Raw genomic sequence first — 27,766 nt, forward strand, 5'->3', positions numbered from 1 at the left:
TTCCACGCTATGGTTTTCATAACTTTAAAAACCTGAGCAATCTCCTTCACCAGCCTTTTAAACAGAGATTTACAATTGAGAAGTGCTCAGAGGTGACTCTGTATGGTTTTCTATATTAGTTTTGTATTCTATTTGTTCAGCTTCCTACAGCTTGTTAATCACCTCTCTCAAAGCCTATTTCAGCTTGGCATGTACTCAGACATGACCGACTTGTAAGAAACACAGCATCCATCCCATCACAGGCTTTTTCTGGGGAAATGGAGGAGAAGGGAGGATCACCACACCAGCTGGGCTAAAATCACACAGCATGGGGGCTGTGCTTCTACTGGAAACACTCATGGAAACCCCCCAGCTTCCTGCATGTAGATGAGGTCCTAACTCAGAACAGTCCTAGGCAGACTGCAACTAAGAATACCTGAAACCTCAGGAAAAGCTTGCTCGAACCCTTGGCAAAGCCAAGCCATCAGACTTGGTGTGTATGCCTTCATGAAAAAGTCAGGGATGGAGGGGAAATGCCACCCAACCCTCTTGTGCCACCCCAGTGGGCAGCGGTGCTCGTGGCAGATGCTGGCTCTTACCTCATCACAAGCAGCGCAGCGGGGCTTGAGGCACTCGGCGTGGTGCCTGCCACAGTAGATCTTCCCATCCTGGTAGAAGTAGATCAGGTCGACCAGCAGCTCATTGCAGATGCTGCAGATGAAGCAGGGAGGGTGCCAGCAGACGCCGTGTCCCGCTCGCGAGGCGAAGACGGCCATGTCCCCTCCATTGATCTGGCCGCCACACTGTCAGAAAAGCCAGAGATTAACAGGGGGTGCGGGTGACCCCACTGCTACCCATTGCCAACCAGCTGCTCTCACAATCACTTCCCTGCACAATGCCAGGAGCTGAATTGACAACTCCATGTCAAATATCCTGAAAGGTGCCCTGACAGACCCCAGCACTCACACCTGGCAGGGTCATGGGCAGATACTTGTCCCATGAGCCTCATTAAATCATAGAACGGTGTGACTTGGAAGGAACCTGAAGATCATCCAGTTCCAATCCCCCTACATTCCACTAGACCAGGCTCCTCAAAGCCTCATCCAATCTGGCCTTAAACACTTCCAGGGATGGAGCAGCCACAACTTCCCTAGGCAACCTGTGCTAGTGCCTCGACACTCTCACAGGGAAGAATTTCTTTCTCGTATCTGATCTAAACATGCCATCTTGTCAGTTTAAAGCCATTCCCTCTATCAATATATGCCCTTCAGCTATATCCCTCTTCAGCTCTCATGTAGTCCCTTTAGGTACTGGAAAGGTTTTAAAGGCACCCCAGAACCTTCTCCTCTCCATGGTGAAAAGCTCCAACTCTCTCAGCCTGTCTTAACAGGAGACGTGCTTCACATAAGTTGGGTGATGCAGGTACCAGTTCATCAGCCACTACCCACCTGCTCACAGATGGCTCCTGTCATGGTTACAGGGAATGGTCGAACATTGCCTCTCCCTAAATTTTCCCTCTTCCTCTGGTTGCTGAAGAGTTTGAGCTCCCTCTTCTCCTCCTCATCCAATGAGTTGCAATAGCGGACCTAAAAAATACACGTGATGCTCAGTGCCTGGGGTGCCCCTGGCGCACTGCCCAGTGAGGGGCAGTTCCATGGGCCCTGCAAACCCCTGCCCTTGGCTTGGGAGAGGCTGGAGAAACAAAGGTGTATGGGCTTCAGTCTTCTGGGGTTTGGTCAGAATTTCAAGAGGCGGAGATGAGAAAAAGGGGCAGGAGAAATGTTGCTCTTTAGGTGCTCAATTTGTAGAAAAGCCTTAAAAGTTGGGTTCTCAGAGTCCCACCCAGACCATCAATTGGACTGATGGTTTTCCTGCTTTCTCCATCAGCCTCCTGTGGCAGAGGTCTTCATAATATTCCACTGGTATTTCTAGAGCACAGACCCTTTTCTCTGCACAAATTATGGTACGGGAAGAGTTCCAGGGACTTGTGAACTATTCTTCCAGCAAAGGATCAGGTCTGCACATTTGCAAAACCTCTGCATTGCAAGGTAATAAGGAAATAAGTAAAATAAAAGGATACAAACAACAAATGATGCAATTTCCCCGAAGCTTATAAAACTCTGAGGTTTTCCTGGCTATTTCCATCCTGCAGTCTTAGCTCTTGGCTGGTTGCATTTCAATGGGGAATACAACTGAAGAGCCAGGGAGGTCAAATGTAGCACCAGTGCCAATCCACCCTCTGTTACTTGGGAGAGAAGGCTCATGGAGCTGAGCAGAGCTAATCACATGAGCAACCACCACACCTTGAATTTTCAAAGGAGCAAAACTGAGCATGAAGGGAAACTGGATGCAAAATCTGCCACTTTGCAGAAAATACACACAGACTTGTGTGTCCAACTTGCAGGAAAACACAGGCTGCAGTAGCAGCTCTTGTGTGTATTTACTCTTATGTTTTTTGGCTGTCAGAGGCTGTGGGTTTCCAGCAGCTGCCAGGGAAGCAGGCAGGCAGGTTGGTGCTCAAGGGTGTACAGGAAGAAGCCCCTTCCTTGTGCCTGGAGCTCCCCCCATGCTGACAGTGCTGTGCCTGTGGCACCCAGCCACGTGCAGGCAAACTTGTTAAAATCTGACTGAGATCAAACAAGTTACCTGCATGTATTTCCCAGAGCGGCTTCTTCAGAAAGTAGCATGAAAATTATTCTTTTCGTTTACACAGGGAAATTTTGTGGGTTACCAGAAGCCAGTGTTCTCACTGGTGAGATCAGGACGTCAAAGACCAGACCCTTTTTGCTGCCTCACATCATTCTTGCGAGATGTAAGAAGGTTTATTTTGCTCTGACTGGTTTTGACTCAACCTGCGGCCTCCCAGGCTCTCCCAGCTCATGAGGCTCAGCCCAGCTGAAGCCCCTCCTCAGCACACTCACTCCCACTCCCAAGGTGAGTCGGAAGCAGCACACGGGAAAAGGCTTTTGCAACTTTGGATCTGTCTCTAGATAATCTCAACAGCATTTCAAGGCACTCTTAACAGGGCCTTGGCCTCCAAGGGCTGAGAAAATGCTTTTATTTCAGACAACTGAAGAAAGATGATTTAAAAAAAATTTAACTTCAATCAACTCCCCACCTCCAACAATCAAAGCAGGGAGCAAATATAGCAACTTAAATAGCAACATGACCAAAATTCAAGTAAATCCCCCTGAAAAGCAAAAGGACTTGAGAAAGGAAAGCCACGCTTCTCACAAGCAACCCCAGGAGGAGCGTCCACTCCCCACCCGCAGCCCTGTTGACGTCCAAGCACATTTTTTAGATACTGACCTCATTGTCATGGGGTGGCAGCTGGTGAAGAAGTTGCTTTATGCGAGATTTTTCCCCTGGGCTGTTGACATAGGGAACCTTGTCCTCGGGCAGGCAGCTGTAGTACTGGTGCACCTACGGAGCAAGAGAGGGGACTGCAGTGGAGTTCCCTGGCTGAGCCCGTGCCCCTCTGCCCAGCCAGCACCACCCCCTGAGGCAGCAAGCACTGGGTCTTCCCAAAGATTTTGAGCAGGGAAACAGAGCCAGGAGCTGCTTCGGGTTTGTTGTCTTTTGTCCTCCGAGGAAGAGGGGTGGCAGCCCCGGCGAGGTGGGGGCGCGTTACCGTTTGCTCAGTCAGCCTCCATAGCGTGAGCATTGCGCCGGCTGTGGGGATGTGTCGGCACCTGCCTCAGCAGGGAGGTTAAAAAGGCTGCGCCCCGGCAGTCTCCGTGTTGCTGGCTATCTGAGCCTCCACCTCCATCAAACCCCTCCAGGCTTTTTAATGCAGCAATTTGTGGAAATAAACAGCAGATAAAATCTGGTGGAAGGCTGAGTTTTTCTCTTTCGTCTCAGAGTGTGTAATTAAAATCAGCCATTAAAAAGGCTGAGGACTGGCGTGACTGGCGCTGGGAGCGCAGTGCAGCCTGGAGAGGAAGCACACCCTGAACCCCAGCGTCTCTCCTCTGACTGCCACACCTGGGATGTGCACTCGAGGGCCGGGCCAGCACCAGGAGGGGACTCGCTGGCTGAGGATCCGCTCTGAAATGGCGGCCACAGTGATGTTGAATGGCTTGGGAAGAACCAGGAGAAGGTAAAGGTAAGGGAAAGCTCAGCTGGGACTGGGATTCTCTGCAGCCCCAGATGCTTGGGCAGAAACAGAGGGCTGGCCGGCTTCCTTAAGTCTGCTCTTGGCTAGAGAGATGCAGTGCATACAGCTTTCTGCCTTTACCATGGTGGGATCAGCCCCAAGATGCTCCCTCAGCTCTCAGCAATTAATTTTGGAGTAGCTGCACTGCCTGCAGCTTTCACAGGGCTTTTCCCAAACGACAGTTCCTTTGCAGTGGTTTCTGATCAGCTTTTTCCCTCGCTGTATGCTTTGGACTTTGGCCTAGAAAGCACCACCTGGGCTGGCTCTCTCCAGAGAAGCCCCCTCTGCCTGCACAGCCCCACAGCATCTGCAGATGACAAGCTGCTGTGGGTCACTGGGAGGGATGGGGACACAGGCTGGTCACACAGGGCTGGCTGGCAGGGGAGCTCACCCACGGGCTCGCAGGCTGATGGGGGTGGCTCATACGCAGCTATCTTCTACAGGAAGAAATACCCTTTTATTCTAGAATAACTATCCAAACCTAGCTTTATTCAGGAATAATTGCTCTGCATTCATCTCACTCTTTGCTCTCATTCAGAACTACCTGCGAGCAAGAGCTGCTCCGGCAATTTTCTCAATTTATGATTCCTCCCCAAACCGATGTCACCATCCACCTTTCCCAATCATCAGATTTTCCAGAAAGGGAGATTTTAGCAGATTTCCACACACGACTCCGCAGTGCTGATGACAAGGGAACTGCTCATGTTGCAAAGCCAAGGAACATGCTGAGCATATGCCACTGCAAAACCCTAAATTTGTTTTGCTAAGGCACAGCAGAAACAGACCCACCAGCTATGGAAACTGTCAAAGAAAGAACGGCTGCGAAGTATTTTGTTATGTTAAAAAGAAAACAAACTATGTACATTAGAATACTTACTTTGCATTTATAGAGCATCCTTCATCCAGGGATATCAAAGCACATATGACATGCTACATAAGGTAGCAAATATACACATTGCGAAGGACTGATTGCAGCATCACGATGTTAAATGAGCTCCCTGAGTTCATGCAGCAAGTCTGTAGCAGAGTTTGCAGTTGAAAATCTCCCGGCAACGCCCCACCTGCCATACCATACCCTTTCCTGGGCTGCCAGGCTTCCACACTGCCATGCTGTGCCTGCCCAGCTGGCACACACTCCTGCTGGCTTCTCCCGCCGAATTTCCCACGTGTGGAGACGCTGCTCACTGTGCCCTGTGCTCACACTGGTTAGCTTGTGTTTTGATTTCTTGCAATGAAGTCTTTTTGCCCACCCAGTCCTTGAAGTTGGTGGAGACTATAAATTACTTTTTTTCTGAAGAGCCGCCAAATTCCTAAAGCAATGAGCCCCAAGACGCTCACCCTGGGCAAAAAGCAAGGATGGGAGCTCTTCCTTCAGCTGCCTGGGTGCTGCCTTCCCAGAGCACAATCCAGCAGGACGTACGTGCCCAGCTCCACTCCTGCTTCCGTTGGGAAGTTTTCCATTTAGTCTCAGCAGGTCTGCAGGAACTGGTTCCCATCACACCAGCAATATAGCTTGGCAGGGATGGGCAATTTGGTTTGAGAAGCAAAACAAAATAAATACAACAGGCTCCAACCTGTGTTCTGTTGCCTGAAATAACCTGAAAGGGTTTGCTTTGGATCCGCATCAGCCAAAGGGACCTTCTACAGGAGTGCTCATGGAGTGGATGGAGCAGAGGCTGTCCAGTGCCTGTGGAACATCTCATGGGGAGAAAATCCTTACGCCTGCCAATGGCTTTCTCGAGCCACCATTCCCTCCTGGGGAAAAACTTGAACCAGAGGGATGCACAGATCCTTTCACCTGGGACATCACTTCTATCCCAAGAGATCCATCCAGAGGGCAGATGAAGAGCAGAAGGACACCCCTTGCCAAGGCTCACATTAGGCCAGGCTTGTGCATATAACAGGCTCTCAGGCATCACCCATTCCCATGGCATGGACCCAGCTCCTTGGATGAGAGACCCAAGACTGGGAGGGACAGGGTCACAGGCTGCCAGTGTCCCTGCCTTTGTGTCCAGCTGGCTGCTAACAGCATTTCTGACCTGGTGTGGGAGCAGCTGGGCTGGCACAGGCCCATGTGATGCTCAAAAATAAAGAAGGAGAAGGGGATTCTTAGATCAATCTGGCTTCTCAGGGAAAAAGCGTTAACTTGCTGGAAAACTAAAACCGCTCAGTCTGCACTTTGCTTTTGTACAAAAGGTCACTGTTTTATGCTAACTCCTCCTCCATCCAGCTCTGGGTTGCAGCATGCACAAGCCTTGTAGCTGGTGAGCCTTGCAGGGCCAGGGCCAGACCCCCCACGTGCCAGCTGATGGCTCCTCACTGCTCTTACAGGCTCTGCACTGTAAGTTGCACCCAAATAAGGATAACAGTGCAGGCAATGACCCTGGAGAAATAATATTTCCCCTTTAAACCTTGCAGTATCTGTAACTGTTTTATTATCAACTACTTCTGCTGTACAACACAGCAGCTCTGCATCTTCCTATTTCCCCTCGCAACAGATCTGCTCTGCCCGTGATTATCCCAACAAGAATCACTAACACACAGGAGCCCCTTGTGGGGCTGGACTAGGTTTCATCCTCAGTTTCCACACTTGCCCCACTTCACTCTGACTTCTGCTCACATCTGGATGAGAGAAATCCCAAAGGAGTCTGAAACACCAGGCTGAGTCAAAATAAGGCTTCAGACAACATCACGAGGTCACAGATGCCATGGGAATGGTCTGGCCAGTGCACTGGATATGCCACCCAGCTGTGGGTGCTAGGTGCCATGGGATACTGGCCAGCTGGGCAAGCCCCATCCTGCCCCAGGGAGGTCCCACTCGGACAGGCATAGAACCTGGCACAGCAGATTCCCAAGATGTTATTCTCACCTTCAAAAGGAAAATGTCCAAACACCAAGTTTTGCTAACAAAAACGGATACACATTTTGGAAATTAACAGCTGCTTGATGCTAAAAGGGAGAAGAGGAGGAGGAAGAGGCATAAATTAGAAATAAACCAGGAGAAAGGAAAGAACATAATGTAAAAACAGGGTAGGAAAAAGCCTTTAAACTGGAGCCAACTTTGTTCAAAGGCACTGAGGAAAGTAATTACATTAGTTTACAAATGCCTTTGTGTTCTGTGATCTTCTTAGGTTTGGGGTATGTTTCCAGTTTAACTTTGACAGTTTACAAACCTACCCTGGCCCTGCTAAATAAAGGCAGGACTGTGGCTTGTCCTGGCGGTCCGAGGGTGACCAATGACAAAACCCACATGAGCATATCTGTGAGCAAAGCCTTACACCTCCCAGAAGGAAAAGTTTGCAAACATCCTGTAAATTCAAGCTATTGATGACAGATCTCTTTGATCAATTAAGTAAAGGAGTTGGAGAGGAAGTATAGTGTTTCTTACGCCACGAATTGCTGTTGGGAAGTAGCATTTGGTTGTACTTCCCTGAGCACAACACCCCTTCCCAAAGCACCCACCAAACCGGGCTGTTTGGAATGACTGTACGGCTGGGATGGACTACAAAGGAGCACCGGGTGTCCTGGCGCGGGTGCCGACTTGCTCAGCCCTCACAGCTCCAGCACAGCCAGCTGGGCAATCCTGCCTGGCTCTCATGAAACCAAACAAACTGCACAACCAACTGCAAGGCTTTTGCAAAGAGCCCTGTGAGGGCAGGACGTGCTGGCCTATGTGCAGTAGGGTGCCTGAACATGGATGTCCCCAAAAAGGGACCTTGGTGAGTCAGCCACCACTCAGGCACAGCACAGTAAAGCATCACACAAAGTGGAGTCTGTCCAAACTACAGGCACACCAGCATTCCCCAATGTCTGCCCCATGCCCAGGACAGCATCATTTCCCCTGGGAACATGCCAGGGTACCACAGCCCTAGCAGCCCATTCCATGACACCCAGGGATGTCCCATGGCAGCACAGGGAGCTGGTGGCACACTGATGCGTGTGAGCTCAGCTGTGGCCCCTTCGCCTGGCTCACTGCTGCATGCAAACTCCCATGGGATTTGGCTGCTGAGGGAGGAAGGCAGCCAGTGGCTCTGACAAGCCTGTGCTGGCCTGGGCGAGCAGGGCTGCTCCTGTGGCTTGCCTGCTCCTCCCCAGTGTCGGCTTCTGAACAGCACACGTCAGGCTTTAATGATCCTTTACAATGAGCACTTAAAATTGACAGAGAAACAAACCTGATGCTTTTGTATGTCTTTCATTCCTGCTGGCCTCTCTTGGAAAAGCAAGGGGGAAAAATCCCAAACAAACCACATGCAAATAACTTTCCCAGTATGTCTGTGAAATGTTGGAAGTGCTCGTACACGTCGACTCACACACAAGCTCCACAGATGTCAGCATGTGAGCCTGGAAAACGGGTTCAGTGTGCTTTGGCCTGAGTCTGGCATGTCCTCCTTTTCCAAGGACATTAGGATACAAAGCACTGATTTATTTTTTGAAGCAAAACAATCCTTACAGCAAGGTCAGATGCTCTGAAATGAAGAGTGGGAACTGCTGTTTGGGTCTGTCAAGCATGGAGATGCAGCCAGGCATGCACCCTGGAGGGATCCAGAGCACCCCCTGAGAGCCCAAAGCCCCAGCTGGGAGCAGACCTGCATCACCCCCAGATCTGTGAGTGCCCAAGTGCCAATACACAGCAGTGGGAGGCAAGATGCAATCCTTGGCGCCGGGCAGTCCGGCATCCCGCAACGCTGGGTTTGCTCTTGGAAACCCGCTCCTAAGTCAGAGGGACAAGGGCAGGGAACAAAGGAAAAATAATTTTTCTAAGTGCTATTTGTTCTGGCACGCTCTGCGGCTTTCCGCACGCTCCTCTCCCATGGTGGCTAACGGCAGCTGAGGCATCTGAGCACTGTGCTCCGCAGTCAAGAATGACATCCATTCCTGCCAAGCCTTTGGAGCAGCTCTCGGTCTGTAAGAGATCCCGCGGAAGCGCTGCTTCCTGCTGGCATCAAAGAGGAACATTTGAATGAAGGCCCTACATCCACATGTTTTAGACTTGTGAAAGTAGATGACATTATTTTTCTTTTTTAAAGCAGAAATTGAATTTGGATTAAAAAGAGCCAGATCAGCGCTTTCAACAGCATCCAGAGCGGTCTATGCTGCGAGGTCCATGCAGGACTCAGGGTCCCCTGGAGCACCAGGAATGATAATGATCATCTGCTGCATTGATCATCACTGATCATTCCCCTGGGTGCACTTAACATGCTCTTGGATTTCTAAGGCATGGGGTAGCACACTAGCCTAACACTGAAACACAGAAAAGCTGTAGTTGCACACTAGAATAAACCTCCAGAAGTTTCTATTGGGTAGTCCAGAGTTCTTCAGTTTTGTTTTCCATTCCCTGCCTCTCACCTCTGCTGACCACCACATATCTGCTTCAAATTTCAGAATCAAGCAAACCATGTCAGATGAGTGGTTTGCTTTCCATGGCCCACCAAAAGTAGCTGATTCCCTCCCTGATAATAAGATTGTTCAAGGACTAAGTAATTTTAACAGCTTCCATTGGCTCACCATGATCAGGACAACACCCCAGGATACAGAAACAGAGCAGAAGTCCAGACATAGGGTTTTGCCATGGGCTTTTTTGCAGCATGGGATGTGCTCACACTCCTCCATCCACTCTGTTCCAGGGCAGGGGGAACAGCTCCAGGACCTCCTACCTCACCCCAGCTGCCCCCAAATCATGCAGCACTGGCATCACATGCAGAAAAAGCATTCTGTGTGCAGGACTGGTGCTCCATCCAGCAGCTGGGAAGCATTCGGCACAGTCCGATGCCTGGAGGCTGGATTTAGACAGCTCCAGCCTTGAAATAAGAGCTGTTAACTGCATGGCTATTTAGGTACTGAGAGAGTTCACTGGGAAGGTGATGGACTTACTGCTACCTCAAAGTGAAACTGGAGAGCTTTTCAAAATGTGCTGAAATGCAGCTTTTGGGTAAAATACTCCAGTGTGCACATGTGTAAGGGGGCAAAATGAGAGGCAGCTGCAGCTCCTGGGAGCAGGGTACACAAGTAATAGCTTCTCCTCAGCACCCTCAGCTTTCCATCCACCCTGCTCTGCTCTCAGGATCAGGGTCTACCAGGAAGGTAGAGCTCTTTGGGCATTTTGTCCGTCCTCTACTAAGTAATAAATTAGCTTGTCTGCTCCCCATTACTATACAGGTTTGGGGCATGGGGTCACTTTGGTCTGTTTTACTCCTTGCCTCATGCAAGACTTCTTGAGGAGTAGAACAGTAAAACAGAACTCAGAGGGCTCAAGAAAGAACAAGATGGTACAACGACTGTGACACACAGGCACAAGTGAGACACACACCCCAGAGCAGGCTGGCCCAGATAGTGTACTTTCTACCTCACCAGAATGGTGAAAATCTTTATGTAAGGTGTAAAGGCATGTTCAGTGTAGGTTCACCTCCATTCTCCTTTGCTCACTTTGTGACCTGAACAGCAACTGATGAAATTTAGAGGTTTTATAACTCAAGCCCTTGCAACAGGTCTTGCAAAAGATCCAGAAGAGGGATTAATGTGTATGTTAGACCCTGAATAAGTTCCCTGTGACAGCTACAAGTTTCACACCACTGCAAAGCTCTTGAGGTCCAAGCTCTAACAGCTGCCTTAGAGAAAAATGGTCCCCTGAACCTTCATGCTGATAATTTTAGCTCAGATGAGATTTTCATAACTTTTTAAGGGACTCAACCAGAGCAACTGTGTTGACAACAAGAGGGAATTAAGTTCTTACGGCACATGTAAGGTTCTCAGATGTTGGCATGCCATACAAAAAGCTACACCGCAGCTGAAGTAGAGCCCCATCTCTTGTTTAATTGGAAATTTCTGCCCATAACCAGCTGCTCCTATTACTGAGACATAATAAAGATAGAAATCCTAAAAAATCTCTTGTATTCAGAAATTCAAGCTGGCATGTTATAACCCCTTTGGATTTCTCCAAACCACAGGCCCAAGGAATTCAAGGCTGCACATTCACATGTATTTATACATGCCTTGCCTAAAAATGTGAAAAACACATCACAGAAGGACCTATTTTCAAGCATCTGCCCTCAAACTTATGTCAGTGCAAGGAGGATCAGCTATCGGACTGCCAGCCCCAGCAGACAAACTGGCTCCCAAAGATGTCTTCCTCCGACTCTGCAGCCAGGCTCAGTCTGGGATTTTGCTTTGCTGAGGACACACTTCTAGAGGTGTTTGCCCATTTCAAGACTTTGACACTTATTTCTTTATCCAACCATTAAACTGCAGACAGAAAAAAAGAGCATTTCTCAAAGCCCATGTCCCCTGCTTCTGTAGGCCACCTCTGCCATTCCCATCTGCATCCCTATCTTCCAGAAGAGAAGTCCCTCTTCTGCTGTAAGGTCCAATCCAAGTGGGATTAGACCCCACAGAAGCCTCCTGGCCATCCTGTGTAGCTAATTGCAGCTACAAGAAACCCTATTTCCTTATCCCATTGTAATTTATGGAGCTCAGTCCTGGGTTTTTCCTGTCACTCTCCTGGCTGGCAGGCTGTCGCTGAGCCTTACACCTCGGATGGTTTCAAACCTCTTCCAATTTCCTGCCTGAATGCATTTTGAGACAGTTCATGTCTACATTCTTGGGCTAAAGTTGGAGCTTGGATAACTTCTTTTCCCCCTCTAATGAACAGGGAAGGATCATAACCTCTAAATTTGCTAAGTTGGACAAACTAAGCTCATGTAGGCTCCCCAATGAAATAACATTTCCAGTGTCCTACCAGTTTACACCCCTCTTTCTTGAGCAGACATGTCATACATTTTAGTTGGTTTACCAGAAAAAATTTCATCATACCTTAATTCAGGGGTGCTATCAATTTTTAAATTACTATCCTAATGCCTGTGTTATAAACATATTTAGAAATAGATTGCATTTATGGCTTTTGAGTCAAGCCCTTTGTAGTCTTACACACTGATGAGCCATAATATAAGGGATAATGTCCAGCTCCACTCCTCATTACAATGTTTGGATCAGTATCTGTGCACACTGGACCAATGCTTTTTTTGTCTTTAGTACTGGGCTTTGAGTAACCAACATGATTTTCACTAGTGACAGGTACCACAGACCAGCTGATGCCTGAGTTAGTGTCCAGGAATACAGTGAGACCTTATAGGTTTGAGTCGGTTCCCATCTAGATGACAATAATTTAAGCTTTGGATGAAGGGACTCTCCAAATACTGAAATGATGTGTGGACACTGCCAAAAAACAATGTCATGTTGCAGGCCAGCTCCTCCCCACTGAAATCCTCTAAATTGCTGTGTTGAGTGAGACATGAGTGCTGTCTCCCAAGAACAGCAAGGTAGGAAGGCTGTCATCCAAGTAAAATAGGAAAATTGCATTAGTCTTTCAGGGGAACACTTACCTCCCCAGTTCATATACTGCATAGAGATTTTAATAAGGTAGAATATTGCAGAAGAAGTTGTTTCATTTTATCTGTTTCACATCAAAAAAAAAAAAAAAAATCATCAGCAAAACAGCAGGAGGAAGAGAAAAATTCCCTGCCTGTTATTTTCCCCCCAGCCTGACAGCAGTACCCTCAGTCAGAGTAGAGCCCACCAGCTGCTCCATGGCAGGCACCAGCCTTGCAGAGGCTCCACATCACGTGCACACACCTGACTCATTGACCAAAAAGGCACACATATGTCTGCAGACTTACACGGCCCCAGTGAATTGTTGCAGAGGTGTCTCCTACCCCCATGGGAAGTAAATGGCCCCTCCAGCACTGTGGGGCATCCACAGCCACAGGACAACCATTCTATGATTCCTTGAAATTCAGGATGCTGCTCTTCACCCAGGGACAACCCCCAGCCCTGCAGTGTGGCTCTTGCACAGCCCAGGGAAGTCACACAACGCTTTTGTCATCTTAGTGGCTCATCTAACACATGAAAACTCATGAAAGGGCTAGCAGATGAGCTTTGCTGGATGGATTTCAGTGCCTGTCTCTGGCTCTGCTTATGGCTGCTCTTCATCTCCATAGTGATTATAGAGACAGGTTTGAAGTGGCAAATTTGCTGAAAGGCCCAGTGATGCAGACTGGGGAGTGTAATGAGAAAACGAGCATTTGGATCGAGGAGCACCATGACCTCTGCAAGAAATAGATGCTGGAAGAACCTAAAAATACATTAACCTGGGTAATGCATGAGATGTCAGTAGCTACAGATAGAGCTAATGGACTTCTGTTTCTTCCTGGGCAACCCAAACTCCCTGAAGCCACACTTAAAGAGCACCTGAGGGATCAAAGAAGCATACAGGTCTCCTGAAATATGTCACCACGATGCTGAAAGTGGGTTTCAATCACTGCTCATGCCATGATGTACTCATTAAAGACCATGGCTACCTGGTCAGGTGCCACCTGTCACTAAATACCTGTATTTCCACCCAAAGCTACAGGAACATGAGCCAGCTTGGGCTCCAGAAACTGCCAACATGCCTGGACAGAAAACAGCAATGACAGCAGGTGGCACCAACTTGGGTATGGTCCTCCAACGGGACGCCTCAAACCCAAGTGGTTCATGTTGCCACAGCATGAAGGACCAGCAGAGCTACTTCAGAACCATCTGCATTTCTCCACACCCCACATCTTGTACCTCCTATGAGGCAAAAAGAGAGCCTCTGACATAAGGAAGGTGACAGAAAACAAGGCTGCTGCCTGATTTGCATGGTTGGATGGCACCAAATGAAACACAAAGTGCTGTGGAGTTACAAGTGAGCACTGAGAGAGGCTTATAAAGACAAGGAAAAGAAAAAGAAACAAGCCACCAAACAACTAGATTCTCTAATCAGACAGATAATATTTATAGCCTACGGGTGGTACCAAAATATTTCAGGAAATTTCTAAGCCAGGAATAAAAGCACAGGAAAACACAGTAAAGGACAGCAACTATGGCAGTAAGAATGAAAGCTTTCCACCCTCTCCTAGCCTCCTTACACAGTTTAATATTATTGCCATATCATATCATACTGCAATTATCAAGGCTAAGCTAATTTTGCAATCTCCACTGCAAATTAAGTTCTGAGTTGAACATATAAAAAACCAGCATAAAAATCAAAGGAATCATGTAAACTGGAAGGAGCAGAATCAATGCATGCTCCACACAGCACACTGAGGTCTATCCATCCCACTCAATCCTATACCAAGAGACTTGAGCTTTATTTAAGCTATTCCTTCCAGTAAGGCATAAACATCATGCTTGAAAAACCCAAACCACAAAGCTTTTGGCCCATTTTTCAGACTAATCTACCAGCTGACTGTCTGCCCTGGACTTATGACAGAGAAGAGCAGTCCAGGAGGGCAGAACACAAGCACTGAGTCCCTGGGAAACACTGGAGTCCCATTGCTTTTTTCCCAGTGAAACATTAGATACGTCTGTATCCTTTCCCTTGCACAGCCACAAGAAATCCCATCCTGGAGGTATTTTGTCTCCCCCCCCCTCTCAATTACCAATTACATCCACATACGCAGAAAACCACAGGTCCTGCAAGGATCACATGTCTATTTTGTTCCATTTGTGCTTTCAGACCAGACCTGTCCCTGCAAGTCTCTCTAGGGCACCTGGAAACAGCCACATGCAACATGCGCTTGCACCCTAGAAGAAAAAGCAGGGAAACTATTTCCAAAGAACATGCAAACCCAATTATTTTCTGGTAACTGGGTGGTGTCATCATTACCTGCTCAGGCTTCAGGCCAGGGGGGACCCAGGCATACTCCTCCAAAGCACAGCCTGAGTCGTCGTCAGAAGTTGAATTCCTCTGGAAGTCAAACATGAGCTTCGTGACTGTCTTCTCCATCTCCAGAGGCATAACTGTTACAACGTGCTCTTCCTGGGAGCACTTACAGTGAAGGCAAATCTTCCTGTAAGGTGAGGAGAGACAAAAAGAGATGCCCCAGTGAGCAGTGCTTTAAACAAGAAAGTGATTCCTGCCAGTTGCTGGCCTGCAGAGACTAAACTCAACCCTTTCTTGTGCTCAGGCATTTTCTAACACAGGATTTGTCTCTCTTATGAGGAGAAAATAAAAATCCGTATTTGCTGTAACAACACCTGGCAATCCATCTGAGTCAGACTGCCCAATGTTTGGGGATATGCAATTACTTGTCCCTTTACTGCACCACAAAGAGTATTTCCAGGGGCCAGCACAGGCACAGGGCATGCACCTGCCTGGCGGGGGTTGACATGCCAGCCAGAATTGCAGAGTCATTACCGAATTTAGGACAACTGAGCACTTCGCTAAAATGGGAAATAGTGGATTGACTGGGAAGCTGCGAATGACAAGTCTCTTTAGCCCGCTGATAGCATAAATTTGCTTATTAAAGTAGCATAAAAATTGATTACAGTCTGAACACATAAAACTAAATTAAATTAAGGGAGGCTACAAAACCCACAGTCACACTACAATGGAATCTTAACCACCTGGCTCAGTGGCACACGCTGCAGCTCAGCGGCACAGGAAGGAAAGAACAAGAACTGAAAGAACAGCCCACAGGCTGCAATTCGACAGGCATTAGCTTAATTTACTGCAAATATCAGTTTTCTTAACACTTCTTTAAAGGGGCTGTTCCTGCAGCTTGTGGTCTGTGACACATTTTCTTCACAGGCTTGAGCCTGAGCTTTTATCTGCAGGGCTGCAAGGACAGTATAGATTCATACAATAGTTTGGGTTGAAAGGAATCTTAATGATCATTCAGTTCCAACATCCCCTGCCATGGGCAGGGACACCTCCCACTAGACCAGGCTGCTCAGAGCTCCATCCAGCCTGGCCTTGAACACCTCAAGAGATGGGACACCTGCAAGTTCTCCAGGCAATCTGTGCCAGGGCCTCATCCCTCTCACAGTAAAGAATGCCTTCCTAATATCCAGTCTAAACCTACTCTGTTTCAGTTTAAATCCATTCCCCCTTGTCCTATCTCTATATACCCTTGTAAAAAGTCCCTCTCCAGCAATCCTGTAGGCTCCTTTGGGTACTGAAAGGCTGATAAGGTCACCACAGAGCCTTCTCTTCTTCAGGCTGAACAATCCCAATTGTCTCAGCCTTTCCTCACAGGACAGGTGCTCCATCCCTCTAATCATCACACCCCTTCACCACAGTAACAGTGAAGGACAAACCTGGCAGAAAACATCCCCCGACAAAGAGGTTAAAGGGAGTGCTGATAAATTGGCTTCTATTTCTGAAAACTCTTCCACAGGCTGGGTCAACGGTATCTATTTTAAAGCAACCACACAGGATTCTGAATTAATTTGCACTAATGAAGCACCACTGACTTCTGAGGAATGAGATAAGGTTTCACTTGGGTAGCAGAAGGGAGACATCACAGAAATAATAAGGTACCACACAAAAAGCAAGGGAAAATTTACAGTTGCCGTTGCAGGTTTCTCTGCTCTGTGGCAAAGCAAAGAAATTCAGAGGGAAGCAATAGTTAAACCTGGGGGCTGGAATTTTTAAACACCTTTCCTTCTCTTTCACTGCTGTGTACAAGCCAGCTAAGCATAGCAGTGCTCAGATCCAGCTTCAAGTCTAAATTTCCATTTGGCCATTACAGCACAAAAAATGCACTCTAGCAAAAATCAAGAGGCTCCGTTAAGTCAAGCCAGGGAGATTTGCCAGATTTTCCCATTTCCTGCCTTTCATCAGATCTAAACCACACAGCAACCCCCACACACCCCAGCGTCTGGTTTGCATCCAGTTGGGGAGTCTCGGCATCACCTCTGGCTGTTTCTTTAAAAAATAATCAAGGAACCATTTCATGTGAATACTTTAATTAATCAGCTACCATGGAAGGGTGTGGAAGGGGTACTCTGCCTCAGCAAAGTCACTGGTATCATTGCTGTTTCCATCTCATTTCACGGTACGATTAAAAGCAGCTCAATAGGCAACAAGATGTTAAGAATAATTCATAGAGCCCCAATTTGGCACTAGAGACAGCTATTCTAAGGGAGTTTAGGACTTAGCCAAATTTTAACTTTTGGGATATCGATCATGAGCTTTAAAGGGGAACAAACCCAACAGTCCACTGGGAGCATGAACATTACAATGGGGAAAGAGCCAGCCCACAGGCTGCTTCCTCCTTCCCACTCTAGACACACCCCCTTCAGGAGATGGGAGATGGCAGGAGAGCATCAGAGGTCTTGGCTTTTAATAAATTAAATAAATCAGGACCTGTAATAACAGTGTCAAAGAGTGAATAGGTGAGATGTATGATCAGACAGACCCCAGAGATCACTCCCACCATTCCCCCCCCTGCCCCCAGCTCACACCACATACAGCCAGGAGCTTGAGGACTGGGTCAGGAAGCTGGTTTACTCCACCCTTCCTCCTGCCCCATTCCAGGCAAGTGAGTACTGTCGGTGAGTGGCTTCCCTGGTCAGAAAAGCAAAGGATGAAAACAACACAGGTAGTCTATCTACTCAGCAGTGACGTCCCCAAGCCAGGACAACTTTTCACCATTAAAACTTGATGATATCCAGGCATGGGGTTTCTGCCACCTCCCCAGGCAAACTGTACAAAATTTGAGATCTTGCCTCTGAGACATTCAGCTTTTTCCTCCTCATTAAAAGCAGATGATTAACAGCTTCAATTACAATTTTCTTTACATTAGGATATGTTGTTTCATGGGAACAATACCCAGTGTCCTAGGAGTGTCTTTCTATGATCAGGTTTCCATGACTTCTTCACATAGGTCTCACTTACTCAACTTTATTTTATCATCTTCCAGCTCACTATAATTAAAAATAATTCCCCATAGTAAAAATTTAATATCAAAATGTACATTTCAAATGTGAGATGAAATCGAAAAACCCATTTTCCCCTGCTGCATTCAGAGCAGAGCAGCACAAAGCAAGACAATGACTGTGTCAGCGCTCACCTGTGCCTGCAGTGACCGCAGTGACAATGTGGGTGCCCCTGCCACAGCAGAGAGCTGGTGGGTGTTGGAGAGGAGCAGGGCCATGGCTGGCAGCCTGCCTGGCTGCTCCTGCCAGCAGCAGCTCATTAGTCACTATTGTGGGAAGCGCAGCACAGCCTGGAGATGATCAGCACATCGGTGTGTCACACACCTTAGCATGGACAAGGAGCTACAGCCCAGGTGGGGTGGCACCTCCTCCAAAGGGAAACCCATTAGCTTGGCTCTGGCCAAGCCTCATCAGCACCAAGGCCTCAGCAACAACAACCTCTGCTGCCTGTGCAGCCTCGCACAACTTAAGAAGAGCGCAGGCAGCTGTTTCTTTTTAAGCAAGAATAAATTAACACCAATCACTGTCTGGAAATTCCGTCTTCATTCATGAGCCTTTCCATTTTGCTCTCATCCCAGGTCTGCAAGTTTGTCTCGGGGAAGAACCTGCCCTGGTGACTCAGAGATATCACCAGCACTGGGGAGGAAACAAGGATGCCAGGATGGCTGACAGCATGACTGGCTTTGAGCACGGAGGGTGAATAAAGGAGCTTTTAAGCAGCTGTAGCTTGTGGACAGGGAGGAAAGGCAAGCGGGAGCCAGCCGGCAGCCAGGCTGCTGCGGGAGGCACGGGCTGGGGGGCATCAGCAGGGCTGCTTGGCACGGAGCTGTGCACAGAGCTGCCCTGTAGCAGGGCCAGGACAGCAGGAAGCAGATGGGGAGAAAAAGAACATTTCCTGGTGTCAGATTTAGCTGGAAAAGAGCTTGCCTTGAATTTACTTCACATGGTACAAAGCAGCAATGTCTCAAAAACAGACCAAAAAATTTCTTCTCCTCAAGGCCAGCAAAGTTACAAGATGGATGTGCTTTATTTTGCATTGGCTGCTTTTACATGGTGCTCCTGGCACAGTGGGCAAGTTGTCTCCTCAGAGGAGACTTTAAGCCCATTCCCAGTCACATCCCTACCCACACACTGGTGCAGGAGGAAGGTGCAAATAGACCCACCACCCCATGCCAGCCCTTTTCTCTCTACGGATGAAAACAGGCACACAATGGGAATCTGAAGCAAAGAGGACCCAACACACCAAGCAGAGAACCTGGCTTCTAAGTCCCTCTTGCTTGGGATGCAGAAGTAAGTACACTCCCAGCCTCAGTCCACCTACAAAGATCTTGATAGAAAACCAATTGACCTGCAAGGTCTCCGGGACGAGGCAGTCCCTTGTTGTACATCCCTGTTAGCAAAGCACAGCCTCTGCTATCTCTGCAGGCTCCCACAGCCCCTTCATCTCAGCAATGGCACCAACAATAATCTAAACCACGCTGAAAACACTAGTGCTGTGCAAGAGGCTCTGGAGAGAGCTGCAAACATGACCCCAGCTTTCTGAAGAGACGTGAGGTCTCCCTGCTGTGAAAAACCAGCACCAAGGCAAAGGGGATCCTTGCCAAAGGTGTGTAGCTTCAGCAAAGGAGCCAGGTAAGCTGGCCTCTCCCAGCATCCCTGCATGTGTCAGGCTTTGGGGTGCACAGGCAGGATGGGACTCCCTAGGATGTTGACAGCAGCATACCCCTGCCTGCAGGAAAAGCTCCTGGCCACAGGGCTCTTCTCTTCCCGTTTAGTGGGTGGGCATGCAGAACATAACACAGCAAACAGCACCAAAGCAAAGCGTGCCCAGGCTGGGATCTGCAGATATTCTGAGGAAAGGCAGAGACCAACACCTCCCAGCAACAGTAGGAATGAAAGCAGAGTTTAAAATTGTGGCAGAAATGTTAAAATTCCTCTCAGACAAAGAAGGAACTTGGTAAACAGCCCTTATCACCCACCAGTGGGTGCTTATCTCTGCTTCTCACTTGTTTCTTCTGGGATGGAGATAAATGGGCTGTATCAGGGAGCACCTCCATCTCCAGACAAAGCGAGAAGCAGGAATGCCATGGCCTTGCAGGGCCATGTGATGCCTCTGCTGTGCTCCCTAATACAGGATTTGCATGCATTTGTGCACACATTAACATGCAAGATTTGGAATCCCTCAAAATGCAATTGGCTGCTCTGCTCGGATGGGGTGTGTAAATGCAGACGGACAATTCCCTTCTCATTTGGCTTAAGACATACACAGCAGCCTGATCTCTTCCCACCATCATGCCATCATTCTGACTGCAATAAGGCTTTTGAGTCAGCCATCAGTCAGTAAATCACAAAATCCCAAGACTTCTTGAGAAAGAGAGAGGCTCAGGATTTGGGGCAGCTCATATGACCTCTGAGTCTCTTAACAAGGGTGTCTTAATATCCCTGCCTGTTATCTCCTCCCCTCATTTGAGAGTTAATGAGGCATCTTCCCATCCCAAGTGAGCTCCAGCTATACAGACCCGTTTCTCCAGACCTCACAGACAGGGCAAACATTTACCTAAATGGAAAAATTAACACAGTCCTTCACTGCCATAGGGAGAGTCCAGCAGCTCTTCTCCAGCACAGGGAAACTGATGCATGGAGCAACCACAGGCAGCACCCAGCTGTGGCTTCCCCACAGACTTCCTAAACATCAGACAAGCCCCAAGCTTTTGTGCTCAAAACAGTTCAGGCTGAAGTTCTGCCTCTTTCTCCATCTTCTCTAACACTGTATTTTGAACTAAACGGTCCCAGCAGCCCCCAACCAGCTGCTGCCCATGGCCTCAGGTCCCATGGAGTTCAGTGACAAGAGGGCATCTCTCCAGACAAAACATTTCTGCAACTTCCCAGCTCTTCCAGTCACTGCAGCTGAAAAAAACCCCAACCTATCAGTGGGAATGAACTGCAAAGACTGTGTTACCTGGGTTGAAAAGGAAGCTTAGCAAAAGCTTTTACCTGCCCACTGTGGTGCAGGAGGAGGTGAAGTAGACACGAGTACCTACAACATTGGGAACTAAAAGTCTGAAGACGAGGCCCTTGGTGCCCTGCAAGGACAGTCAAGGGATGCTAACACTCACTTGACACAACCTGTTGTGGGAACAGCTGGCTTGAAGATCAACATCAGGTGGTAGCAACAGAGCTGGCAGAACAGTAATGCCAGGAAACCAAGGAGGAGAGAAATAATCCAGCAACCAAACTGGTTGCATCCTACAGATACAAGTCCCCCAGATCCCAAAGGCCATGGGAAGAGCACTTTTAGCCACCCAGCTCCATAAAGGTCTGCAGGAGGTGGGGAAACACTGAGAGGACGGAGGAGTTGCAAATCAGACTCTTCTCCATCTTCCCCATCCATCTTCTCTTGTCTCCCCACTCAATTTGCTCAAGGCAAGTCAACTTTACAGTGTTGTTTTATGTGTAGTTCCCCCTTGACCCCTGCAGTGCCCACAGCAGCAGCTGTGAAGGTATCCAGGATGGCATTGAAGCTTTTATGACGAAGCCCATTTCCACTCCTGGAAAAATTCTCCTCTCTAGCTGATTTGTCCAGGCTGGAGACTAATTTTATTTTAAAAACTCATCCTTTACCAATGCAAAAGCTATTCTTGCTTAATTAAAAAAAGGAAGAATAAAAAAAGAACTATCTCCAGTACTGCCAGTTGCAGCCAAATATGAGCAAGAGCTGCCTTTGAGGATTTTCCATTTGCTCTGTTTCCATCACAAATCAGGACCATCCCATTCAAAAGCAGGTAGAACATCTCCCTGTGGGTTCCCACTTGCCCTGTCCCCATATCACTGCTTCACTGAGGCATGGCCTGAGGCAGCCTCCAGGCTGCTCCCAATCCTGCTGTGGTCTTAGGCACCACATGGCAGACAACAACCGTCAGCACACCAGAGGCAGACCAAGAAATTAGGACAAAACACAACACAATGCACAAACCCCCCAAATTCCTCATCTGATCTGTCTGGTGCCCCCTTAGGCAAACAAGGAATCACAGAACCACAGATCAAAGCTGTGGCCAGACCTTGCAGCAACATCCCTGGATGAGAATGAAAGCACGACCAGCCTTTCAACCTGTGGCTAAACCACAGTGGGGGATCTAGGGTGCACCACAGGCCATTTTGGGGGTGCACCCCAGTGCTCTGCAATGAACACAGGTCCCTGCTTGGGCTCCAGTTTCTTCTCGTGAGCTGGGTAAGAGCTGCAGGGTGTTGAAACACCCTCTTGACCTGAACCACACTGCCAGGCTGCTCCCATGAGCCACAACCTCTGACATGAACTGTGAAAATTCTGATACATAAAGATGAGTTAGCTAAATTAAAGGATATTAATAACTCAGCAGGTCTCAGAAGAACTCTCAACTTGGATCTCTCAGGATATTTTGCAGAAGATTCAATAATTTTTTTCATAAAAAGAGGTTAGACAGAAGAGGGCAAAGTGCTACACCTATGTGAGCTGCAGATCAAGCAAAGGGGAGAGAGATAAGAGGCAAAAGAAGCTGCAGTGAGCCCCAGCCTGTTTCCCACCCATGCTACCAGGAGAAAAGGAATCCAACAGGCTGCTCCCTCACATCCAAGATGACGGAGGCAGCCTGCCAGCTCTCAGGCTTACCGCTACTCTCAGCATATTTATATTAGGGTTGGTTTTTTTCCCCTTAAAGGTCCAGCTCTTAGCATACAGAAACAATAACAACCACATATTTTTCCCTGGTCATGGAGAAAAAATGCAAACCACTAGTTTACAAGTTGAAGAGAAGAATGGGCTCAGCAGCAGCAGTAACAACCCTGAAGCTGGTGGGCAAACAATGCTGAAGCCAAGCTCATGATTATAAAAGGCAGAAGAAGGTACAGGATGGGCAGATGCAGGGACTGTGGACACCCGAGAGGGTTTGGTGTCCCCCATGGCAGGACAGCTCCAACCCCAAGGATCCCAGAGACCCATGGGGCCCCTGGCTGATGGGGTTGGGGCAGGGGAGGTAGTGGAGGAGTAGGCACAGCAGGCCCCTGACAAACTCTCCCTCTGGGCTCCCCATCCAAGAGCCAATGTGAGTCTGTGTGACAAAGTGCTGCCTACCCTGAGGGTTATCTTGTCAGATTTTAGTGATAGCATTGCGTAGCTTTTCAGCCTAACAAGATGCAGAGCTGTATAGAAGGAGGTTCTTTCTGCTTTGTTCTTAACTGAATGATGAAAATTCCAAGCCTGGGGTTCTAGAACCCTGGATCCAAACCCAGCTCTCCACTGAGAAACCTGTCACTGTTCAGCATGCAGATCTTCACTGTTTTCTCAAGTTTGAATAACCCTGGGCTCTCCACAGGCAGTATTTATCTTCCTGCCCGTCTCTTTCCCCCATCCCATTCCAGGCTTGCAACCTATCACTCCAGACTAGCTAAGCTAAGTGAGTTCCCAGAGACCTGCCCCAGGGCTGTACATGCTATTTTAAGGGCCTTCACCAGTTTGTATTTGCAGCATGACAAGCAGAAACCACGGGAACCAGTAAACATGCTTCAATCCAAACATATCCAGGCCATACATCCTGAAGGAAAAAACCTGGCTGACAGGCAAAGTGCTCAGAAGCAAGATGAGCTAGGCTGAAAATTGTCACTATTTCAAATGTTAAGGCTCAGACAGTGTCCCATGAAGCAGGCAATACTGACCTGCCTGTGAAAGCAAACACTGCCAGCCTGATCTGTGCCTGTGCTGGCTGAGCCAGAGCCATGCTGCCAACAGCAAACACACAAGGCTGGGTCATTCTGTTAAACCGAGTCTGGCTGGCAGAAAACACACAACGGGAGAAGATTAAAATATGAAGCAAAACATAATCTTGTTAGCTGCAGACAGTTTTACTTCACAAATCTTTATCACAGGCTCAAGCTGGCACCCTTATAAACACAATGCAGTGATGCGAGACATGTAAGTGCTCCCACAGCAGGCGAAATAATCGCCGAATGAAAATAAGTCAGATAAGTTACAAGATAAGAGAGCTAAAACTGAAAGGATGACACTGCATCTGGTGCAAATAATTATTTTGGCATTATTCTGTCCAGCACTAATCCTCAACTGCTCGAAAAGATTCAATCACTGTTGAGCACCGCCAAGGAATCATGACTAGAAAACAAAGAGCAACCGGATTAAAATCTTTCCATGGTCACAGGTCATGTCTGTGCCACATCTGCTTAAAATGTTCCTTCAAGGGCCGAGAAAAAAAAGGAAATTGGACTTGAAAAGATTGCACTGAAAAACAGAACCCCCAGGTTGCAGTTCTAGGTTGGTTTACAGTTTGGCATTCTGGCAAGAACAACAAGGACTTAGAAAGATTACTTTAAAACTTTCTATTCTCAGGAAGGCAAAACCACCAAAATAAACATCCGAACGGCAATGTCCTCATTCACAGCCCCAGCCTGCATGCAGAAAATGTGCTTCTAGGGGCTGCATTTACCAGAGCAATACAATTAACACCAAGAGATGAGGATTTTTTAACTCCTACTAGAGTCAGCTGAGCCTTCCTGATTATTTTTAAAATGAAAAGTCCATTACAATAGCATCAGCATTTCTCCCTGATATCCTGCAGCTGCAGAAATGCAATTTAAGAATTAACCTTTTACATCCATAAACACAGAGAACAGCAAAGGCTGGAAAAACAGCACAGCCCCTCACAGCTCACCACCACCAGCACACTGAGCAAAGTTATTACGCAGCTCCGTGCATCCATGGAATGCTCCTTATTCCTCCTCCTCCTCCCTTCTACCTTCTATCTCTCCCAAAAATCCACGACAAATTTGAAGTCTCTAGCCAAAGGAAGTTCCTTACCTGTTCCCACTGGCAATGACAGTGCGGGAGGGAAGAATCTCTCGTGCTGCCCAGCTGTCCTAGCTGTGACCGGTGCCTCTGGGCTGGAGGGCTGCTCGCAGGACCAGCTGGAGCACCGCAGTGCCATAAAGCATCCCTCACTCCCGGCTCTGCCCAGCGCCAGCGGAGCCGCCGCTCGGGGCTTTGTCGGAGCCTCTCAGAGCAGGCACGCACTGACCGCGGAGTGTTCCCAAAGGAAACCTGCCCCGGAAAAACGTGCCATTCCTGCCCCGCGTCTGAAGCTTTCCCGTCAATTGCCTCGCTGTGAAATCCGGCTCCAGAGGGTGCCTCCCTCTCTGCTCCCAGTCCGAATGAATCCAGCAGCTTCCCCCTCCAGCCTGCCTTTCACTAACTGACCCTTGAAGGTGGCAAGAGGATGTCCAATTTGCTCGCCGAGCGCAAGGCATTAACGAGGAGCGATGCAGCCCGTAGAGAATAATTGGCGGCGCGGGAGCGGCGCGGGGCTCTGCTGTTGCATTGCTCTCCTCTCCTGCATGTTAATGAACAATGATGTCAGCAAGCCAAAGTCACCGCATACCACCCGGACCGGCGCCGCGGCCCGGCCACCCGCCCCTTTATTTACATGGAAATCAGCCCACTCTCCGAAATCAATAAATCCTGTAGGCGGCTTAGGCAACGGAGAGGGGAAAAAAATCCTCCTCGCTCACTTGCGTGTTTCAAAGAGTTGGCTCCATACCAGCAGCCCAAACTGAATGGTGTGAAGACACTGATTATCCTTCCCCCCTTATTTGATGCTGACTGAACCTCAACTTGCTGTCAAACTTCAGGCACCGCTTCTTAGGTACGTGGGCTATTAACGCAATGATCCGATGCCTCTGAGCAACGTATCGTTTTTCTCCTGGCTTTCAATGCCCTCTTAATTATCTTCTACAGTCGTTTGCTGTGATTCCCTACTGGTTTTCAGATGCAGCATGTTTGTGACCAGCAGGGCTAAACATTCTGGGAAATACAAGCTATTAGCGTGGCATTTTGCTGCATATTTTAATACATTTTCTCTCACGCGGCCGCGACAGATGAACGATTCACACCCTTTTATGTGTGTCTCAGGTGAGTACTGCGAGCCCCAGGAATGCAGCACCTCAACAGGGATACTAAGCATCTTTCCCCCGTGTTTCCTTCCCCTTGGAAAAGAAAATGCAGAGAAGGAGCTACGCTGCCAAATCTCTTTTGCTGTTCTTTCAGTCCGTTGTTTGGGAATTCGGTGGTCACAAATGAATAATTCGAGTCAGCTGGAGTACAGCGTACTTCTCAGTTTTTAGCACTTGCAAAAAGTGAGTGAAATTCAAAAAACCAGTTTCTGTGGACTCAAAAAAACCCCACAGAAAGCAAATAAAATTTTCCCAACACACAGTGCTTCTTGTTGAGGAATGCACCTGGTCCAGGCAGCTGGGCTCACAAACTGCAGATTGAGATGGAGACTGAAATGCACTTTAAACTCTGGGCAGGACCCTGATACAAGAGGCCGTGAGCTCCCAACCTTTGGGATAACAAAGGACATGAAGATGGGGGATGCCAGCCAGGTAAACAGATACTGAGAGACACTGCAGGAGCTGGGAATTGCCGACCTTTTGGGTAACAAAGGAGTTAAAGACCAGTGATGCCAGTAAGGTGGATGGACAGGAAGAGGAGAGCAGGAGCCGAAGACAACTAAAGGTGAAGAGCGAGACTTGAGCCTGGGTAGACTGTGAGAGGATGAAAGCCCAGGAGTTCCTTTCTTGGAGGGTTCTTCTCGGAGGCACCAGCTCGGGCTGTGTCTGTGTTGCTGCTCCGGAAATAAATGGCTTTATGGAACAGGACAGCTAAGACTCTGCTATGAGAAACCTGGGGCCGAACTGGTGAGGAAATGTTGTCTGGCTGTGAGTGGGGTGTGCGGGGAAGCCAAGTGGGGCTCCCGTTGGCTCACTGGAGCCGCTGCTGTGAAGGGACTTTAGTCCCAGAAGTCAAAGTCTCTGGCCTTGGGAGTGTGACTCCCAGAGAGTCCTGTGAATGGTCAGACTGGGAAGTTTCCTTAACGTTCTGCTGCATGCTCCTGAATTTCGAGGCCTGACTCCAGATTTCACAGCCCTTGATTTTGGCAATATTAACTATGTTTACAGAACACAGGAGGATGCAGAAACTACAGCTGTGAGTCTTTCTGCAGCCTAAAATGACTTGAATTATTATTACTAAGGCTCATAAATTAGGTTTAATTACATGGAATTACACTCAAAATCTCAAGGGTGAGATCTTCAGCTGGGACAAACCAGCCCAGCTCCCACCCAGAGCCTCCCCAAGTTACTTGGCCAAGTGGGACAAACCAAGAATGTGCAGAGATCTGAACTCTCTTATTTTTTTCATTTAAATTAAGTCTGAGCAGCAAGTTCAAGAGCAGAGCACTGACTCTTAGTGCATCCATCCAGCCAGATCAGACCTTCCTTTCATAGAGCAGGGGCTTCTGCTGGAGATGGCTGAAGTGCTGAGGATGGTCTCCTTCAACTCGTCCAACTACAAAGAACTTGTAGGAAAAATCTTCCCTGATCCTTCAGCTTCCTAAACTGGCCCATTTTGCCTCTTCCAGCCTGAATCAGTGCTGCAGGCAGGCTGTCAAGCTTGCCTCTCTATGGTTAATGTGCCATGGCCCCAAGATAATTTACTTTTCCTCTTGAACTCAGAACATGTTAATTACAACACAAAGGGAACGAGATGAAACTGAATTGGGCAAAAGCAAATAAAGAAGCCTGCTTATAAAATGATAATGTTGAGCATAAATGCTGTAGAGCAGAAATTATGCATGTTCCCTGGAAACATATCCCTAAAAGAGTGCAGCAGTGACTTGGGGCTACAAATGGCACAAGGAACACATCCTGCTCCATAGGGCACATCTTGCAGGCACTAATTTTCACCCAACACATGAGTAAAAATGTCTGACTTTACCTGCATTAACTTTCAAGGAGGAAAAGCCCTTTAGCTGCAAACACTTTGGAGCAAAGTCTCTATTCGTGCTTCAAGTGCTG

At 48.2% G+C, this 27,766-nt stretch overlaps 1 protein-coding gene across 4 annotated transcripts in view; it reads right to left on the reverse strand.

The window, feature by feature from the left end:
- Positions 1–27,766, reverse strand: part of PRICKLE2 (prickle planar cell polarity protein 2) — a 108,505-nt gene that overhangs the window by 16,724 nt on the left and 64,015 nt on the right. For 2 of the 4 annotated variants that reach the window (XM_039558908.1, XM_019280424.3), the window contains 4 exons: positions 14,817–15,000; positions 3,289–3,402; positions 1,428–1,565; positions 579–782 (listed from right to left, as the gene is read on the reverse strand). In XM_039558908.1, coding sequence (XP_039414842.1) covers positions 579–782; positions 1,428–1,565; positions 3,289–3,402; positions 14,817–15,000 — 640 coding nt within the window. Of the gene's footprint in view, positions 1–578; positions 783–1,427; positions 1,566–3,288; positions 3,403–3,610; positions 3,796–14,816; positions 15,001–24,713; positions 25,243–27,766 lie in introns of those variants that run through there. The other 2 variants (XM_010390193.4, XM_019280425.3) reach the window with 2 other exon arrangements.

Source organism: Corvus cornix, chromosome 12 (assembly GCF_000738735.6).
Source record: "Corvus cornix cornix isolate S_Up_H32 chromosome 12, ASM73873v5, whole genome shotgun sequence".
NCBI lineage: Eukaryota > Metazoa > Chordata > Aves > Passeriformes > Corvidae > Corvus > Corvus cornix.